At 40.5% G+C, this 20,709-nt stretch overlaps 1 protein-coding gene across 1 annotated transcript in view; it reads left to right on the forward strand.

Annotated features, from left to right (window-relative positions):
* The first annotated feature begins 12,586 nt into the window (after positions 1–12,586).
* The window catches only part of pth2ra (parathyroid hormone 2 receptor a), a 31,108-nt gene continuing 22,985 nt past the window's right edge, over positions 12,587–20,709 (forward strand). The window contains exons 1-4 of the mRNA XM_046404871.1: positions 12,587–13,193; positions 17,430–17,535; positions 18,950–19,060; positions 19,259–19,380. Coding sequence (XP_046260827.1) covers positions 13,107–13,193; positions 17,430–17,535; positions 18,950–19,060; positions 19,259–19,380 — 426 coding nt within the window. The 5' untranslated portion in view covers positions 12,587–13,106. The remainder of the gene's footprint in view (positions 13,194–17,429; positions 17,536–18,949; positions 19,061–19,258; positions 19,381–20,709) is intronic.

The following is a 20,709-nucleotide window of genomic DNA, read 5'->3' on the forward strand; positions in this document are numbered from 1 at the left end:
TTAAAATGCTGAGCCGCTCACTAACTCACCTTTGGACGGCCTGTGCTTAGAGCTGTGTACAACAGTCACTGTAAACATGGCTACATGCGTTTTGAGAGTCGACTTGCTTGTTCAGCAGAAGCTCGCCTCATTAATCTTCAGAGCCGTCGAGGTCCATTGAGCTTAACGCTGAGACTGCTGAAAGCTCAATTTTGCCTCATTGATTTCAACCCACTCAGGATAGTGAAGGCCGGCACAAAAGAGGGACCATGTCTCTGCTATTGATTCCATATTATGTTCAGAGTGAAATTGGTAAGGAGAGGTGCTCAGCATGAGATGAGATGGTGTTCAGGTTTATTCAGAAGATGGATGTAATTTCTACTTTCCAGTAATGATTCGAGGAAAATCATCCATAGAGTTTAAATAAAAAAATGCAGATTTTCAATCAAAAGTCAATGTAATTTTGCTTGTGCCTTATGTGCTATTTAAGGCTCTTACCACTGGGGGTCAGCACTTAACTGATTACTTATTCACTCTCATTACTTTGGAAATAACAGCTTTACCAAACACAGATGTGTGCATTTTGCAAAGGACTAAAAAAATCTGTTCAAGACAATAAAGTTTCTGCAAAACAATTTCAGTGTCATGAACAATAATAAACAGCTCATTTAAATGAAATTAAATATGGAAAAAGACCAGTTAGGAATGTGCTGTTAATGCATATTGTAAAGGACATGCAGCTGGGCGAAAAGAGCCAATAGACTGACACTCTTAAAGCTGCATTGAGCGCAGAGCTACGAGGCGTTCATGCTGATCCCACACGGCCACCTTCCTGCCCCAGCGCGTCACATCATGGTTATGTGATGTGAAATCAGTGGGTCTTGCCTTATCCACCTCCATCATGTCTCTTTCAGCTCTGTGCTGATTGGTTCTCATTGTGTTCATGTACATTAAGTTTCATCTCACGCATGGTGCTCACCCCATGTGCTGTGTTTAATTTTTCCCTCCACTATGCAGACGCCTCAAGTGTTATCATTTAACAACGCACATCGGGTTTCTTATTAATCACACCTTGAATGGTGTATTGTCTTTGATGTCCTGTTAATAATGCAGCAGCTGTAGTTTCTATTCAGCCAAACCCCTTTTAGCGGAGTTTATTGCTCTCTGGCACAATCTCTCACGAGCTCACTAGATTCATTTGGATACAGCAAGGCCAAGAGCAGAACCTCACCAATTAGCACAGCTGTATCCTCGTTTAGCGCTGCAGCCAGTCTAACTTTCTTTGCAATAACATTTCAAAGCAGCTGTGTCTCAGTCTTGCAGGTCATGCAGTACAACAGTGGATTAATCAGCCTCCAAGCTAGCATGGCCGTATATGTGTGATTCTACAGATTAAGGGTGTCTTATAGTGAGGGAGAGATGAACTCAGATTTAAAATTAAAAAATAAAAAAGAGAGGCAAGTACTATAAAGTCTAAACTCCCACCAGAGGCATGTTGGATAGACTTGATTTAATGTGCAGCATGATAGATTCAAACAGCATGCTTTGAAAGGTTTAAGTCAGATTCAGCAGCTATTTATTCAAATTGGTTTTGTCTAAGTCAGAATAAATAAAGATTGGATGTGTGTAAAACAAAGCATGGAAAAAAAAGAGAATGAGGAAAAGGCAGGCAAGAGGGATCATAGAAATCCAAAGTGAGTCAGAAGAGGCAGCAGTGAAGGATGGAGGCGTACGGGGAACTCAACCCTTGTAGGAAACTGAGCTTCTTCTCATTTTCTCAAGAGATTAGAGGGCAGCAGTGGCAGATCAAGGAGATAAAAAAGAGATGAGCCAAAAGAAGGCAACACTGAAAAAATATAGATAGGTTCAAATGAACAGAAATCAGATACAAAAAGAGTACAAGAATAAAGATAAAATATAAAGAGGCATTCCTCTCATTTTTCCACATGAAGAGTCACAGGAAGGTAAACTCAGGTGCTCTCAGCAATCTCTAACTTCTAACAGTTTGTGATCAGTCCAAAGTTTTCAGCTTTTTTATGGTGTGTCTACTACTTGTAGCAGCACTTACAGAAATTTGTGTAGCATTAAATTGTGTATTTTTTTATGTGTGCAAACACAATCAAAAGGTGCACTCTCAGCGGCATCAGCGGCACTGGGGGTGGAGCCCCAAAGAGTCGCAAGATAAGGAAAGAGAAACACTAATTTTCCTTTTCCCTTTTTCTTTTGTTCATTGGATACATTACTGTAAAATTTTAAAAAAGAGAAATTTAGCAGGGAAAAGTCTCTTTGGTAGAACTGCTGACGACTCAAAGACATCTGAAACCTCAGAAGGAGCTTTGGATTTTATTTAACAGGTCGCAAGGCAAAACGTTTGGGGCCACCTGGTTTAATCTTTTAATGGGATGAGGTGAATGAGCTTGGTTTTGGCCAACTCATTTTCGAGATTGGTGAAAAGAGGATTGAGGCAGCCAGAGAATGAAGCAGGACAACAAAATGTTTTTGATCAGGTGGCAGGACCACAGAGGAATTAAAAGTATCAGGCAACATGCAGTACTTGTTCGTGGGTTCGATAAGCCTCTCTCACTTTATCAATGGTGTTGTGCATTGTTGCATTGTTAATGACAATAGACTGGTGACTGCGATCAATAGATTTTATTGGGATGTGGCTGAGGATATTGGAGGAGGCACTTGAGGCAGCAAAATCTTTAATGCTAATGCTTGGCTGTAATGTGTAGATTTGTTCAGGGATGCTCTGTTGTTTGTTTATGCTTACAGTTTATGGAGAATTAATGTGTCTTGTATGGATACAGGAATTCCCTTGGACTGATTTTTTAAAGGTTATGCAATTTTTGTTACCTACTGATGGTTTATATCGTTATGTTCTTGAAGTTTTCACTTCACTTCATTTTTAGTAATAGTTGAAGAGGGTGTAACCACTTTAAAGGAACACCTGATATTGTGAAAACAGCCTTCTCGGTTGCCACTTTGGTCGATAAAACACGATCAAGGGTCCTCTGAGTCAGTGCAACAGGCTGCCCTGCATGCTGAACAATGAGTCGGCCTTCGTGTATCTCCAAATGGTTCAACAGTTAGTTGCTCTCTATGGCAAGAATAAAGAAAACTACTCAGGGGGTTTTACCGACAACCAACCTTCATTTCATACCTCAACATACTGTGTATCAGACCTGCTGTTCGCACAGTAAAGTGTATTTCTAGAAAAATGTAATTAATTCTCCTCTATATGAGAAAAGGTGAGGTGATAGGAGGTAAAAGGTCTATCAGATAGTTGTAGTTCTGCATGATGATCACTTTTGACCCTTGGGGATTGACAAGATAAGACACACATTATGACCCCGCCCCCAAGACCTGTAGAAACACAACAGAATAAGAAGATCAGGTTTAAATTCAGGTCCAAAGACAGCCAAGCAGAACAAACTGAAATGGATACAAGTTATCTCATTCCTGCTTAGTGTGCCTTGTGAACTGGATTGTTAAAATGACTCTGAGGGTGAGTCATTTGAATTCGTTTCCTAAAAACACTGAGCTTGCAGGCCGCTGAAATGGTCCCTGTCGCCTTTCACATAATTTTATTTTGTGATTTTCAAAACTCAGAAAAACTGGATTATTTTTATGTGCAATCGCAGAAAATTTGAAGGTTTGGAAAAGGTATTGTTGATGACTTGGATTTCCATTGATTTTTCTGAGTGCGAATCTGACAGGCTGCTACTTTCTGGGTCATAACTGCCATAGATGTGTTTTGCATTACTGAAAACTTTAAACAGGAAGAAAACAAATAAGCCACTGCATTACGGTCTTCATTTGAGGACGTGCTGTCTGTGCTCTAAGAAAAGAAGCCAAAGAAAAGAGGCCTTTCATCTTATGTGTGAGGGCAGACTGAGGTGCCCTCAGACATCAACGTTTCCTGGGTAACCAAGTTAATGTCTGGCTATTCTGACGAAAACCACATGTACAGTATAAAAGAACTGCTCATTGATCATAAAAAAATAAATGAACGTGTTGTCCCCCTTAAGCTGCACTGTGCATTTGAACATAAAATCAGTGAATGCTCACAGTGCAGTCAGACTACAGCACAATGAGAACAGAAGTCCTAAAGATCTTAGTGGCAGGACCCATGGGTGCTGGTTGTGATGAAAAATGGAGGTGAAGGGGGTGGAGGAGGGACCCATTGATCTGACACTGACAGCAGCAGAGAAAGGAGTAGTTTATACATGAGGACTATCTTCCTGTTTCATGATTCATCTTCAAAAACCTGCCACATAAGGTCAAGATCACTTAAGCAGAAGAGTTATAAGACTGAAGAACTGGAATTAAAAAGCCCTCCGATGTCATAAGTCTATCTAAGAGACAGCGATACAGAGTGTCTCCAAGGGGGCCATGCAGAACAGGATTCAAAAGTGAAATCTAACAAGTGTGGAGTGATGTGATCCTCAAGGCCACACATTTAACAAAGACAGGTTAAGTAAGACCAAGAGACCAAACAGGTAAAGAAAAAAATCAGGCAGAGGGCATGAAAAACAAGCAGCAAACACAGAAAGGAATGAAGGAAGAGAGTCATGTATGAAAGTGAAATGACTGGACAGCTCAGCGAGGAACATGTCTGACAGGTGCAAATGAGCCTTTATATGTAAGGTTAATGAGGGAAGTGGGAGCAGGTGAGAAGGTGGGCGGGGCCGTCAGGTGTTCAGGTGTGAATGGCAGGACAGGGTCTGAAAAGACACTGATGTGAACCAAGCTGGTGTTGAGACACACTGCTGCAGTTTGATGTTCCTTCTGAACGTCTGCCATGTGAACTGTTTCATTACCTGCAAAGTCACGATTTTAATCCTCAATCATTTTTTTAAATACAAAAATTAATCTCAATTTTCTAATGGTAAAAAAGTCACTGAATGTCTTATTTTTTTTAAGCTACTGGTCCTTTGACAGTCTGATGTACACTCTCCAATAATGTAAACATTTTAAATAGAAGGCTTGAGTGGATGGAGGACATAACAACATTTTAACCACACATCCCTGCTGTAGAATTTTAAGGTTTCTTTCCTCTATTGCCTGTGTGAGGAGTAGTTTCAAAAGCTCACTGCACTCACTTAAACTTGATCACCTTATCACTTTTTGAAAGGGATTCTTACTCACACACACACACACAAATCCATTATCCTCCCACAAAAGAGCTCACTGACGTAACTTTCACTCACCCCACTGAAACACAGGAGAAACTCACTCCCGCATTAGTTTATTAGTTTATTCATTAGTTTTTTTTTAAATTTAATTTCGATAAAGTTTCTCATTACAGTGATTAGAGGATCTTTTTCCACTTTGGTGGGAAATGGGCTTCCAGATTTAACTAGTGTGTGTGTGTGTGTGTGTGTGTGTGTGTGTGTGTGTGTATGTGTATGTGAGTGAGAGAGAGAGAGAGAGAGAGAGAGAGAGAGACAGAGAGTGCTGTCTTGCCCTCATTAAATGCAAATTGGTTGTGCGAACTTGTACATTTATATTCTGGTGCAGGAACACATTTGAAAGAGGAGCTGTATATTGTCTATGTGTTCTGTCTGAGCAAATATTTGCGAGTGGAAATTTAATTTATCATGTTTCAAATTAGCTGTTGGTCCCAATTTAGCCCCCATATTGGGCTTTGAGCAAGTACCTCCATGCACCCATCAAGTACAACTCACACAGCCGACACTTGAAGGCACAGCAGCTCAATTACGTCTTGTCTGTATTTACTGTGATTGGTTTGATTGAACACAAATTTACTTGGATATATGCATCATGTAAGCACATTATCCACTGTGATAAGTCAGGCTCTCATCTGTGGCTAATCTTTTTTCAGTTAACGTTGTGGCGCAGTCTGAAAGTTGACATCACACATCCTGTCGCTCTCTGCCATCATGACATTTTCCAGATTAGAAGCAAGCTGAGCAAACAGTGAACTCTGGTGCTGAATGTCTCGGTATTTTGCAGCTAAGGCAACAAATCTTTAGAACGCATTTTTTTCCAGCTACTGGCATTTTAGAAACTACTATAGCATTCTATAGTGTAGTGACAGGATATTATATGTGGGTTGTGAGTTAAGCTGTGACCAAATGTCAAATTTTAACCCTTTACTTTCCTCTTTTCAAGAATCTATTGGTGTTATTTTTGATTTCTGAGCAGCCACCAATGCTGTCTCACAGCCATTCGCTTTTCACTTTTTTATTCAACTGCTGGTATTTAGGATCCAAAATCAAACCAAAGACCAAAACCTTATTGTGCACAACAGCATGTGGAGTATAAGTGCTTATTTCTGCTGCGCCCCCCCCCCACTGTAGATGGACAAAACAAACGTTCACAGTCATGCCAGAAGGAGACTCAGTGATTCATTAATGCCTGCTTTCAGCATCTCTTCTGTTGTGTGCACAGTCACTGCCTATAGATCTGCACTCTTGTCTTTTCTTTATCTTTTCACCTCCGTGGGCAGAGGAGTCACAGAACACAGCGATGAGTGGCCTTTGTGCAGTGCTGAGTGTTCACTGAGCTTCAGTGTGTGGAGCGATGCATGATGTGCAGGGTCTGACATTTTAAAGCTCTTTTTACATTCAGTGCTGAAATTCTGAAGACTTTTCTTTGTGCTCATTTAAAATATTATCTTAAGAGGTGGACCTACAAGCAAGTGATTTGTGAAAATAGCATGGAAACCAGATAACGTGCCCATCAACATTTATTTTTGACTTTTTTTTTTGTATGTCCGCAGTTAAAGTCGTGAAATAAAACTTTTTCATTTTCTTTTGGTGAGGGCGAGGGCGAGGGCGATGGGCGAGGGCGATGATGGTTTCATCGAGGGAGAAGCAACAGGTGCAGTTCTGAGAATTTTAATGCGATAACCTTTTTTTCTCTGCTAAGTCAGATACACATTAGAAAATCTTTATATGCCTTAAAACATTTTTGGGCATCTTCAAATATTGATTTCTCAAGAAAATAGTGCAGCACTTATTCTTTTCACACGCCTGATCGCAGTAAGATGTAAGATGGGCCGGAATAAAGTATGAGTACGCTGAATACAAAACAATAAATGTCAGCGTTCAGCATACGTCAGACTGGACACTTTTTGTGGCCATGGAAACAGTGATGTGAACTGGCCCACATTCAATTCCACAATTTCAACCGTGTCATTGTGTTTTGTTAAATGTTTGGTGAGTCAGACCCCTCTGAAAATCATTTAGTTCAGCCCTGTAATTGAACACAAATGACAAAACAGTGAAGTGTTTTTCACCGTCTGTAAGTGTGTAACAGACCTGCTGATTCACTAGAAGATACGGGAGTTCACAGGAAACTGTGAAACCAAAAGTCAACTCTGCCTTACTTTAACTTAGGTACATAAGTTAACTTACGTCACTTGTCACTTACCACAAACTTTACCTAAATCACGTAGTTTAGGTGAGTCACCATGAGAGCTTTGTTTTGAAAGGCTGATCGGATGTTGCACAGTTATTATTATTCCTAACTAACTCGCAGGTGTGAAAAGCGCATGCTCTCATTTCACGCCTGAGAGAGGCAAAATGTGACGATAACATGCTTTGGTGTAAAACCGTGTTGTTTATTCATGCTACTCATTCACAGTTTTAGCAGGGCTTCTTCATGTACTGGTGACTGGTTTAATCTGTGCATCACATTCTTACATTCAGGTATTACAGTAGCCTGAAAATAGGAACATTCATGTATGTTTCGCTGTTATGCTTGAGCGAGTTGGACTGATTGCAATTTAAAAAAAGAAAGAAAAACACTTTTTTCAAGGACAGTTTCTATGCAAATTGTGTTCTGTTACATTCTTAACAAGACTCTAATCACAGTATAGGATAATAACATATATACTCCAACAAAGCTTGCAAATTACTTTCAAGTGCACACCTTATTAAATTGTACAATAGCTGTTCTTTCATCCCCGTTTCTGCATTTTGAATACAACTTAATACGATTTTTATTTTCTTCCCATGCAAAGAAACATTGCGCTTTTCTGATAATGAGTGAACGATCACCTTCCCGACTTGTGAATAGTTTGTTGAAATACAAGATTGGGAGCTAAAATGTTGTTTTTCATAATATTTTCATAAAACCACTTAATGAAAAATGCATTTATGCTAACTGGCGCAGGTTTTCAGAAGACCCACAGTGAGACTTGAGTCACTCTGTCTGGGTGTGTAAAGTTTGAAAACAAAATTCAAAAGATGATATGCAATTTAATGAAAAAGGAAGGCAGAAATCCAACTCATATGTCTAACAGAGCAGAAAGGCAGAGACAGCGTTTACAATTCAAATTTTATTAAAGGAGAAAGTTGATTGATGGGTCTTATTCCCAGGATGCTTTGGGTTGGTGATTGCCAGCATCAGAGGTCTTCATGAAATGTTTTCAAACACAGATAATGTCTGAGCAGAATTTCTCCCATTTGTCAGAAACTCTTGAATCTCCCAGGACACGCAGAGCAGCACCAATTTCTTTCAGACTCTAATTTTGAGACTGAACGTGTTCATTTTCAAGACAAGAGTGCCAAATGTGGGATCACCAGTGTGCCAGACAGCGTCTGTTTGGCCCAGGCTAACATGTCTTTGGAGCCCTGCACTTATGCGAACAAATCTAACAGCTGTCAAATGAGCCGTCGTTTGCGTAAACTCAGAAGAATGTTGATTAATAGCTGCTGAAATGTGAGAAAAATGCCGCTTCTGTGGATGAAGCAGCACTGCCTGGCTCATTGACGGCTGAACGACATTCAGAACACGCTTCACTCTTCTGTTTTCTGGTATTTTTGTCAAATGGAATAAGACGAGGAAAATCAAACTGCTTTTTAATATTCTGCTCATACCCTTTTTTTGACCGTGAAAAAGAAAAGCAGCTTTAATTTAAATTTTAGTTTTTGTAAATTAAAATGAAAATCAAATAACAACTTAAATAATAAAAATAAATCTAAAGGGGAATATGAAACCAGTATGTTGTGTACATGCAGCCACCTTTTCTAATGGTGAGTGCATCTGCATTTAAGTACATTTTAATTCACGTGTGTTTGAACAACAAATATTAATTCCTTTAAAGGTATGAGATGTGCTGGTCAGGGTTGTTTTTCAAACCTTTTAAATGCATGCATGTGTGGCTTGTAACCCAACAACATTTTAAAGCTGGACAATAGCCGTAAAATGTAGAAGCAGTTAAAGCAGTTACAGCCAGGTTTTCAATCTGTCTTACACAATGGAGAGCACAGGGGGGAAGAATGGCTAATTTACATCTATCAGTGGAGTCACGCTGGGAAGTGATCTGGCAGGACTCTGTCTGTCAGCTCATCTCTCATCTCTGGCAGCTGAGCAGCCAAACTCTCTGGCTGGCTGTCAGGTCTGAGTACCAATTCAGCAAAGGCAGAAGGTGAGTCTGATGAAGAGATTTCCTATGATATTTACACCCAATGGGAGCCTTGGATCGTCTGAGGGGCAACAGAATGAAAGGGTCACCGGGCTGCATGCAGTAGGACATCAGCACACGCTTTCAATAAAAGCTGTTTTGTTACCCGACTTAAGTATTACTCCTAAACCTCCTAAACCTCTTAAATGTTACTGGATGTGTACCCTACAGGCCATTTTATCACATTTAAAATCACAAAATATGACCTAATATATAAACCAGTGAGGAGCCTCCTCCTCATTATCTTAACCACAGGATGTTGATTTGGCTGATTTAAACTATAGACGTGCAGTAAAATGCTGATTATCAGACAGTTGGTTTGCCTGGTTATGATGAATTAAGTCCAAGTAGGAAATCAATATATTTAGAGAAAAAAAAAGATAAATGGTATTGACTTAAGTGTCCTACTTTTGCTATCAAATATGCCAGTAAAATCTTCGGATTAGAAACAACAGGCTTGTTGGAAAAGCTAAAATGCCTGTTGGAGTTCAGCTCCGTTGAGCAAAATGTGAACCATTTTAAAATTATTACTGCTTCAACAGGAGCCTGAGCTGGAAAAAAGGACGGAAGGAAAGAAAGAATCAATCAGCGTGAGAGCATGACAGAACCGTACAGTAAATTCAGTTAAAAGCTCACAGCACCTTCATATGATCAAACGCCAGGTTAGCAATAATGAGAGGAAAACTTTATGTGAGCTTCATGTACACTTCCACAAACAAACCCACAAACAGTCAGCGTTTAAATTCACATTACGTTTTCCCTGTTTGTCACTGACACATCACTCAGCCATCTGTGTCCTTGTCCACAATTTAGAGAGTCGAAACATCAGTTCTTGTGTTACTCACATCTCCAACATGAAAGTAAGTTCAAAAAATAGTGAAGCAGCTTTCTTTAAGATGGACAGACTGTCGAGATTAGAATTTCCTTCCTGGTGTATTTGCCTCCATGCACCACCTGCAAAGCTGTCTATGTATTCAGAACACAATGTCATTAAAGTCCCTGTTGGTGTAATGGTCAGGTGTCCCAATACTATTGTCCACAAAGTTTATGTTTAAATGCTGTTTGTGAAGAAGCAGCTAAGAACATTAGAGTTTTCCAGACAGGTTTTAGTTTTCACTACAGGAAGTATGCATGGAGTTTAACAACACTTAAAGTATCATCAGGCAGGGTGGACTGAACCCAGCAAGGCCATCGCTTTGGCATGGTGAGTGGAGGACCTTTTCTACTAACTAAGCAGTAGAAAAATAAGCGCCTGAGAGTAAAATCATGCAATAATCATAAGCTATTCAAACTGTTATTTCATGAAAGTGGGTTCACGCGCAAAGGCTTTCTTCCTTTTGGTGCAGAACAGCTTTTAATTAAATTTGCGAGCTAGTAAAGTATACCCTTTTATTTCTCTCCCTTTTATTTTGTCTTTCCTCTCTGTTTTCACGCTGCCAACATCAGGCTGTAAAGCTGTTGATTTTACACCCATTACATGCCGGGTCAATGCTGGCACACAAATGTCAGTCCGACAGCTGCATGCCATTAAAGGTTACCCTCTGAGAACAGGATGCGTACACAATGTGATGCCCATGATCGCTGTGCTAAATGGATTGGATCATTGATGAGTCACCAGGCTGGTTCTGCCAGTGTCAACACTGTGTAGGCTGGGCAACATGAGCACAGAGTCATGCCCAGAAAACACTTACAGACTCGTTAATGACGAGGTAAACAGGGACGGTTTTTTCACATCGAATTAATGTTTGGAAAAGCATGGCGATAATTTGAGTTAATAAGTGAGGTGCCACCTGCTCTCGCGTCTCCTTAAATCAAACCCTGATTAAAGCACAAGTGTGAAGTTGTGAATAAAAGTAGGCAACGTTTGTTCCAAGGTTTGGATTCTCCTGCCTTGTCAGCAATGCCGGCAGCCCCTTCGGCAACATGCTGTCCAACCGCAAGTTGAATGGGAGGTTTTGAACACAGCGGAGACAAAACAAGTGAGTCGATCTGATCGATTCCAATAAATCTGTTAATAATTATGTCGGAGTGGCTCTGGTTATTTCTTGAAAATGCCCACATAAAATAAGCACGATAGCAGACAAGTCCTTCAGTGAAACACTATAGTCTGCGTTCCTTGTGTCGGGCTTTTCTGAAAAACGTCCTTGAAAAACACAGAATGAAACATAATAACTTTATACATCAGCATGGTTGAAGCATGTTGAACATTTCAAATATGATCATTTACATAGCTATACTTTACTATGTAGTTATTTACTTTACTTATACTCTTAGAATTGTCTTTTTTGCTTTTTATTGTATTATTTTTATTTCTATTTATCTTGGCATTCAGTGTGGGCAGCAAAGGAAGAATTTCATTGTACAGGGACACGTGTTTCTTTCTGTGCATATGACAATAAACACTTTGACTTGACTTGACATGTGGACTCTGAGCTCCACCTGCATCGAGCACAGACAACATGTTCTCAGCGTTAAACCTTAGATGATGGAGCCGACTTACAGAACCGACTTGCTTACAGTGAGGAGAGCTCCCATCTGCCGTTTCCCTCAAGCCTGCATAACTTCATCATCAGGTTCAGCTCAGTGTGTGTACCTGTGTGGACACAAAATGCACTGTTTTCATTTACTCAGACTGCTGTCTTAGTGTTGGTTCAGCAAAAAAAGGTTCTATAAAGTCACTGAACACTACTTGTTCATTTCCAAACCAGAAACAGAGCTTATCAGTCAGTGCTGTGTTCACAGCCTGCTTTTGTTGCCCCAATGTGAACAAAAATAAACCATTGGGGGTTTAAATTATTTTATCATCAATGCATTTTGCCTTATGCTGTGACACTTATAACTCATCTGTTGCTTATCAGCTGGCCGGTATTTGCAGCTTTATAAGCAAGATGCATGCTGGGAATTCGCCTGATAATCTATTATCATAGTGCAGGTTTAATCTTGAATAAGGGTCCTGTGATATTTTATTGTTGCATTTCATGTCCCCGGAGTAATGGTGATGCGAGACGTTCAAATTCGCAGAAGTAAATTGGAAACTGCTGTTACGGGTTAGATGGGGGTTTCACAGAGTGTGTCTGTTGAGCGAAGCTAATTAATACAGGGTGATGTAATTTAAAATAATAATAATAAAAAATAATTCACTGTATATGTTTGCAAACAGCCACTGTATCGACAGGGCGCGCCATTAATCGGTGCTCCACGGGGAGAGAAAATGTTAATCACAAATCACATGTTGGAGACCAGCGCGGGGCAGGAAGAGGCACCATTTACGCACTGCACAACTTCGTAGAAGAGAGTGCGCACAGGCTGAGGGGATTAGAGTACTTTTGACTGTGGCGCTGCGTGAGGTGCATGAAGCTGACATGGCCATCACAGGCTAACGGGGATCTGTCGTGCCAGGGTGCGTCCTGGACTCTCCGTCTGCACAGTCTGCGCTGACACAGACGCACTTGGTTCAAGGCATGTGTGAGGACCTTCTGAGTGTACGAGACCAGAACCTGAATGGGGAAAACCCACGTGGAATTTGAGATCTGATGGAAGTCCGCATCTTTCCCGCAGCTCTGCCTTGGACCACAACTTGCGATTAAACTTTGCAGTAATGTGAAGGAGACGAAGGAGATGTTTGTTTCCAGCATGAGGTTACACGAACTCAAATGAGGGTGTGGTATTATTTCATACACTGTTGGAGATGAAGGCAGACCGACGAACTATGACCTTATTCGTGTGGATATTAGTCTTAAACTTTTTCTTGTGCTGGACTTCGGTTGAAGCTCAGGTAAGGAAACATTTTGCATCCACTTTGACATTGTTACAATCGCTGCAGCTGAAATCACATATTTTTTTTTGCATGCCCCCTGTAGCCTGTTCAGAAAAGGCGTAATATGAACCCATTAGCACGTGCTACTTATATAATTTTTAGAGGAATCTCCAGCAGAAAAGTCGGGATTCCTGACAGGTGACAGCAACGAATCTCACTTCAGTGGAGCTATAAAGAACACTGAGAAATCTTTAGTGTGGAGTTATACGCGTCCATCTACGGTTCATCTCCCCTCAACATTACAGTGTTGCTGAGGTAAATCCCCTCTTGATAAAATTGGTTAGCCGACCACAACCCGGGAACATAACAGTCACATGTTTTCTTACAGTGTTTTCCGATAGCAAAACTGACTGGCTGACCTGTGGATTGATCATCATAAAAAGTCTCTGCATTAATGGATGAGCTTTACTCTTCAGATGCCATTTGTTGCTGTTGCATAATTTGAGGAGTTGTACCAATGACCATCATCTGCCAAGCTGTCTCACGCTCCATCTGCTGCAGGCATCTGGGACCAGCCCTTGAACCTAACAGCTCCTCCATATGATGTATTCTCACACGACTAAATTTGTGTTGAGTGAGCGATGAGCTGCAGAAGAAGTGATTCACAAGAGTGGCAGGGTTATTCATGACTGACTTGTGAATGACTGAGAGCTGATTGGAATAGAGTGAAACCTGCAAAGTGGTTGTTGTAGAGGCGTAGTAATCCCACTGATTTAATCCTTGATGAGAACGTACGCCAAAATGAGCAGTGCCTCAGATTGCATTGCATTGAAGAGTCTACTCAAGTAAAAGTGCGTTAGTATTGTCAGCGAACTGGACCTCAAAAGCGAAAGTATCTATACCATGCTCTGGGTGAGCACTGGATTCTGATGGGCTGCAGGAGGACAATTAATTGGGCACACCTAGAAAGTCAAACAGTGACACCTCCATGTGAAAAATAAATTGCATGAAAAAGATCAACACTGCCTGGAGTCCTTCAGTGCCTCATCCTCACCACAGGATGGTGACTCTAACACGCAAGGCTGTAAGGCTGCAGGTGGCCTACACTGCATCACACCTACTGACCCTTTGCAGGCTTCGACCCCATTGACTCAACTGGCCACTTCAGGCTGCGGCCGACATGGACACAAGAGCGTGCGTGGATTATCGTTCGTTTTGAAAATCGAGCCTCCTGGCTGTTGTTTACCTGCACAGCCTGGCAGGGAGCAGATCAGTCTCAGATGACTGGATAACATTTTGTTGTTGTTTGTTTATTGTTGGGGTGTAAAGCTCCCTCTTTTTCTTCTCCTTTATTTTCTGGTATCTTGATTTATGTGCAGGTTCTACATGGCAAAGATAATTCATGCCGATATTAACAAGCTGTTTTCAAATTCCTCTGGTGAAGTGGGTTTCAGCCTCATAATCAGACTGAATTTGAATTTTGACTCACTTCATTTAGTCTGCTTGACATTTCTGGTTGGGTGTGATTGCTTCTTGAGTTCATTTTGCCCCGACCAATCAGAAGTGACTGACATATCCATAATTTTGATGTTCTTTTTCGAGTTCATTTAAAAGTCAGTCTACAGGAGCTGAAAACCAATCTCATCCATGTTGCTGTTTTTCTGCCAACATTTTTCATGATGTAGCAAGGAAGATAACATCCCCATTCTTATCCCACCTAAAAGCTGAGAACAGGACGGAGGAAGGAAGGGTCACAGCTCTGTTTGAACTAAACGTCTGGACTCATCTCTGAACATACAGAAATGAAACACTGATAGTTAAAAGCAGCATCTTAACTACTTCTTTAAAATGCTATCTGTGCTGTGCACATGAACAGATTCTGTAATTCCAGTTTTGCTGAAAATAAACAACCATACTGCATAACATTTGCAGAATATTTTTTGGAGGGCAGCCTGATGGCCAACATATGTTGGGTGAAGAAATACAGTTTAAATTTCAATTTCTTTTCTATAAACCACCTTTTATTGTTAATAACTTATTTGCACACCATTGCTTTCTGTGTAATCTTGTGTAAATAAATTAAGATTAAGAAACCAGAATTGACCGCCTCCTGATCTTTGACGAACTGAGACAACTTGTCAGCATCACATACTTAAATACTGAAAAAAAAAATATGTGCACCCTTGATTTTCATCTCTGCAATCAAAGCTTCACTGCTTCTCTTTCTTCATCTCCTTCTGCAGTCCTGTCTCATACATATTAAGTTGTTATGATTTTGCTACATACATGTAGAGAAAATGCAGTAGCTGCCCGAGTTCGGTTCACCAGCGACATTATGTCAGGTTCATTAAGTTCATTAAGTGCTGCACAGGAGCCACAGGGAGCACAATCAAAGCACAAAATTTGATTCTGGAGACTGCATAAAGTGTCTCATGTGCACTTTGGTTTGGGCAACAAAGATGGTGCTTAGTTGATTGTAACTTTGGTTCTAAAAAAAATGAGGAAGAGAGTCGCCGGTGGTCTTCTTCAAGTCCAGACTTGGTCCAAACTTTCCTCCTGCCACACGAGTTCCACTCTTCATGTAACAGGCTGACATGACTCAAAGTGATTAACTACAGCATGGTGAACACAACCGGGGAAGGGAGAGGAGTTTCAGTAAACCCCACTTTACGTTATGTCTGCTGCACACCTACTCTTAAGCCTGAAGAGATTCAGGGTGCCTGATTTCTTTGCTTGATGGTCTGGAGCCATCGAATTTTACATGGTTATTTGAATTTGATTTAGTAATATAAATAAAATGTTCCCTCCCGAAAGGCTGACACTTGACAGCATCAATCCATTATGATGTCTTTATTCAAATTTTCAGCACATGTTTTGAAATGGCTGGAATAAGTGCTTGTCTCTGCAGACAAGTAGGGATGCAAGTTGTTAAAATGAATGAATGTGGTAGTTCAGAAAAAGAGAAAAAAAAACTTGTCTTGTTTAAATGAATATTACAGACCTGGCAGCGACACATGCTCTCTTCTCTTATTTGAGACTTGTGAGTTTGGTATTGCAGCTTAAACAGACGTCAGGCACTGACCTCCAAATGAGTCTGAGGATGACACCTGAAATCCATGGATGGAAGCCATTACTCCAAATAAAAAGGGCAGAATAACGATGTTCAAGTTTGAGTGAAACCTGAGTGCCGACTCATCATGTTTGATGTCAAAAAGTTATTCAGAATTTACTTCCAGGAAAGGAAAATCCAAATAAGTTATTAAAGATGTTTGTAGCCCGTGCAGTGGGATAATGTACTGCAATCACCTAGCAGCTACTGGGAGGATTACCATGAAATGTAGTGAATTCATGATACTCTTATGATGACTTCTTATGACATTAGTGGTCTCTGATTTCTCTCCTAGCGCCACCATAAGGTCAAAATGTGACTTTGGCAAATGACCAAAAACCTGGTCAAAAACATTTCCCATCAGTTGCAGTTGTACTCTGGGCTTAGTGCTAATCAGCAAATGTTAGCATGCGAAACTAGTATGGAAACTGAATACGGTAAATGTAAATATCACCATATTAGCATTGTGGTAGTCGTTAGTTCAAAGGTCACTGCTGTTCCTGGGTACACAACAAAGCAGCTAACATGACCGTGGACTCCTGGGTGCCTTTAAGCATTAGTTGAAGATAAAAGCTTGTCTCAGCCTTCTGAGTTGTTATCAAGAAATCAAGAATCAAGAAATAACTCCAGTATGACCTCAAATTGTGAAAAATCAATATTTAAATGCCCACCATTTACGACCCACCAAGTGAAAGTGAGTCTTGGAACAGTAGAAAAAATGTCTTTGTGAGTAAAACAACAGGAACAGGTACCTCTGGTTTTATTCTTCTAATGAACATATCCATGTTTGTACATCACCTGACTGAAGCCGACTCAAAGTGTCCAAGCCACAGTTACACTGTCGTTCTGTGGGAAACAATGAACAGCCACTAACCTCAGTCACCACCTATGCAAGAAGTATTTGTTTTCTAATGACCTTTTTATATTTTATACTTTAATATTTTCAGTTTTACTTGCACAAAAATTCTAAAGAAGGAAAAAAAATAAATTCTATTTGCCTAACATGTAATTCAAAATGTAATATAAAATAAACCTCTCTATGTGCTCATTTTATATTCATTAAATTTGCAGATAAAGAACAGAAAGCGTCATGATATTTTATTGGCTCTCAGATCTGATCGTGTTTTGCTCGTTGTGGTCCACAGATGGGGTTTGATGGTCCTCTCTCTGCACAGGAGCAGATGTACATCCTGTATGAAATCAAACTGCAGTGCTACCAGAACCTCTCCAACATTGACCCAGGGTCCGCAGGTACAAAGCGTGCATTAATGTGAGCAACAGCACTGCAAACATAGTGCTGCTGCTCTCCTCCTCGCTGTAAGTTGTAGAACTCCTCACACAACACTTACATTCAAAACTTGACAGGCCTGCCCTGCCTCGTTAAGGTCACTGAACTACCACTGGGCTGCCGCTTTTATTGGGAGACGAGTTTAGAGGATGGTGACACCACCAGATGTACAATATCTATTTGGAGACTTTGGAATGAATAAAGCTGCAGTTACACTATATAGACCAAAGTATTGGGACAGAGGTAGAGTTACACCCCCCCCAAGCTATAACAGCCAGACTGTCCTTATGGAGCTTTGCTTTGTGCACTGGGACACACTCATACTGGAATAGAAAAGGGGCTTCAACAAACTGCTGCCACAAAGTTGGAAGCATAGCATTGTCCAAAATGTCTTGGTATGCTGAAGCATTAAGATTTGCCTTCACTGGAAGTCAGGGGCCGAGGCCAACCCCTGAAAAACAGCCCCATACCACAGCTGTATTCGACAATAAAGAGTTGTGTCCCAAAACTTTTGGTCATATACTGCATTTCCTGTCACAACAAAACTTCTCGTCTGTTTTATGTTTTAAACCTTTACTACCTAGCATAGAGTTAGCCCAGCAGCACCCAGAAGCTGAGCAATTACTACTTTCAAATGTAGCCTCACTGACTGATTGATATTTATGATTTGGTAATGAAAGGTTATGCAACTTTACTAAATTGAAATAGCATTTCTACTGAAAGTTGCACTTTAAAATGTGTTCCTACAGTCACGAATCAGCAGAGGTGTAGCTTTAATGTTTTTTGGATTTTGTAAACAGCCTGCAAGATAAAATCCACAGACATCCATTGTTTTTGTGTTATTAGCTTTGTTGGCCAAAAGCAAAGTAACATGTGGTCCTAGAAAATCAGTGCAGACTTAATTTTTAATTTATCATGTAAATTATATTCTGAAAAGGTTATGTTTTAAGATTTCATTACATCTTAAAGATGTATTCAGTTGATTTAAAGACAACTGATTAGAGAATTAAACTGATTAGAAACTGATTCTTAAAGTCTCGTGACACTTTTGGCCACGTCGATTTGCATTTCTATTACCAGTTCAACCACAGTTAGCGTGGGCTGCTTCCAAGATGGATGATCTCGGGATTAGGGCCAAAGTGGGCCCGACTCACCTTCAAGTGGGTTGCAGTGAAGTCTTACTGACTTCTCACTCAAAAATAATTTGTCAGATAGTTGTCACTACACAAAATAAACAAGCTGTAAGTCAAATGAAAATATCTTTACAGATTTTCCGCAACAACAACAAGAAAAAAATCTTAAAAATGACCCAGGACCAGGTACCAGAGGATACAGCACATGTATGTTGACTTCTTCCTGGTTCTCTTCTCATTGCAGATGAAACGTGCCCTCCAGACTGGGATGGTCTTATTTGCTGGCCCCATGGGTCCCCTGGGCTGGTTACTAAGGTCCCCTGCCCGTCTTACATCTATGACTTCAATCACAAAGGTTAAACGCTTGTTTGCAGCTGAAGACTTATAAGATTATAAGGCACCTTAAATGTAGAGACAAATTCAGGCTGTTTATATGTTCACATCAGCGTGAATTACATTAAGCTGAAATAGACAGAATCAGTTTTTTTTCTATTTTGATGAATCCATACGAGTAAACACTGTCCAAAAAACATGTAAAACTGTGGGATTACAGGACATGCTTACAGAAAGTGTGACGTCAATGGTTCCTGGGTGTTTGTGGACCGCTGGAACAAAACGTGGACCAACTACTCGGAGTGTCTGCGCTTCCTTCAGCCCAGTGATGAGGAAAGGAGAGTAAGTTTGACTGTGAAATATTTATGGAGTCCCCGATTTGGTTAACGAGCTAATCCAATATTATTCACATACGTACATGGATGTGAAAGCACACTGATTGTTACCTTACATAACAGTCAAAGCTGCAAATCCCACAGGATCCTCGGACAGGCGAATAGGGAGGCCGACCATAAACAATCTGATGTGTGAAAATGAAGTCAGACGCTAGGCAGCTGTCTGTGCTTAATCTTATGTAAGGGCACATTGTACAACGTTAATTGGTGGGACAGAGATTCACATCTCGAGCAGCTCTTGCCGTCCTCTGCAGCAGCAGCTCCCACCTTCTTGCTCCTTTCGCTTGTTAGCCCTTAACACGAAGCAATGCCAGCATCTGACAGCTCGTCACTGGCTTCTGTCCTAAGATCAGTTGAAGAGTGACATTCCTTTCTTAGGCTCTTAGATTTCTTTTTAGATTTCTACATTTATTTTAATAGCCCACAGGATTTCCAACTATACACTATTATATAGAATCGCCATCAGAGAAAAACAGCACAATTCTGTTTAGCATGCGTGGGTTTTTTCTTATTTCCTGCGTCAACAATTTTCTCTCAATGCCTAACATTTGCCTTGCTTCCTCATGGCTCTAAGAAAATGTCCTGTCTTTCCTCATATGTAGTAGAAGACAGTTGATAAATGCAGGAAATGAAAGCTAGACTCTAATCAAGTAGTGGCATTTGAAAAACATCACAAAGTGAAAGGGCTGCTGTAAACAACAAGCCGACGAATGGAAGCAAAAATAGTCAAATACACATTCACAAAGAGTCTCTGACTAGAAGAGCAGACACCTCGTAGGCTCGTAGGCTCAAAACTGAAACTTTCAAGTGGCTACAAGCTGGAAGCACGCTGACAGATCATAACCTTAAGAAGCAAAGATGTTAGCTCTCTAGCTGATGCAAAACAAATCTCCAATTGTAAATTCACACTCTTTTTAACTCTGTTTTGTTCTCCACCAACTCTCTTGGAGTTCTGGAGCCCCGGAAATGTTTGATGGATTTGACAAATGTTACTCCTTCAACTTCTCCTGTCAAAATGCAAATACGAAAAAATAATTAGATCCCCAAAACGTGAGCTGTGACGTTTTTGGCTCTCGTTGCAACTCGTCTCAAACTGTTTGACATAAAAAGTCAACCGAATAACAAGGATTCAAGGATTCAAGGAACGTTATTGTCATACCAGCTCACATTCACATGTCTATGGTACAAAATTAGGACTCGGGTCCCGGGAGCAGTAAGTAGACTATAAAAATATGAAAATATAAAAGTACGAGGTAAATAGAAATATAAGCTAAAC

This window comes from Scatophagus argus, chromosome 11 (assembly GCF_020382885.2).
Source record: "Scatophagus argus isolate fScaArg1 chromosome 11, fScaArg1.pri, whole genome shotgun sequence".
Classification (NCBI taxonomy): Eukaryota; Metazoa; Chordata; class Actinopteri; family Scatophagidae; genus Scatophagus; species Scatophagus argus.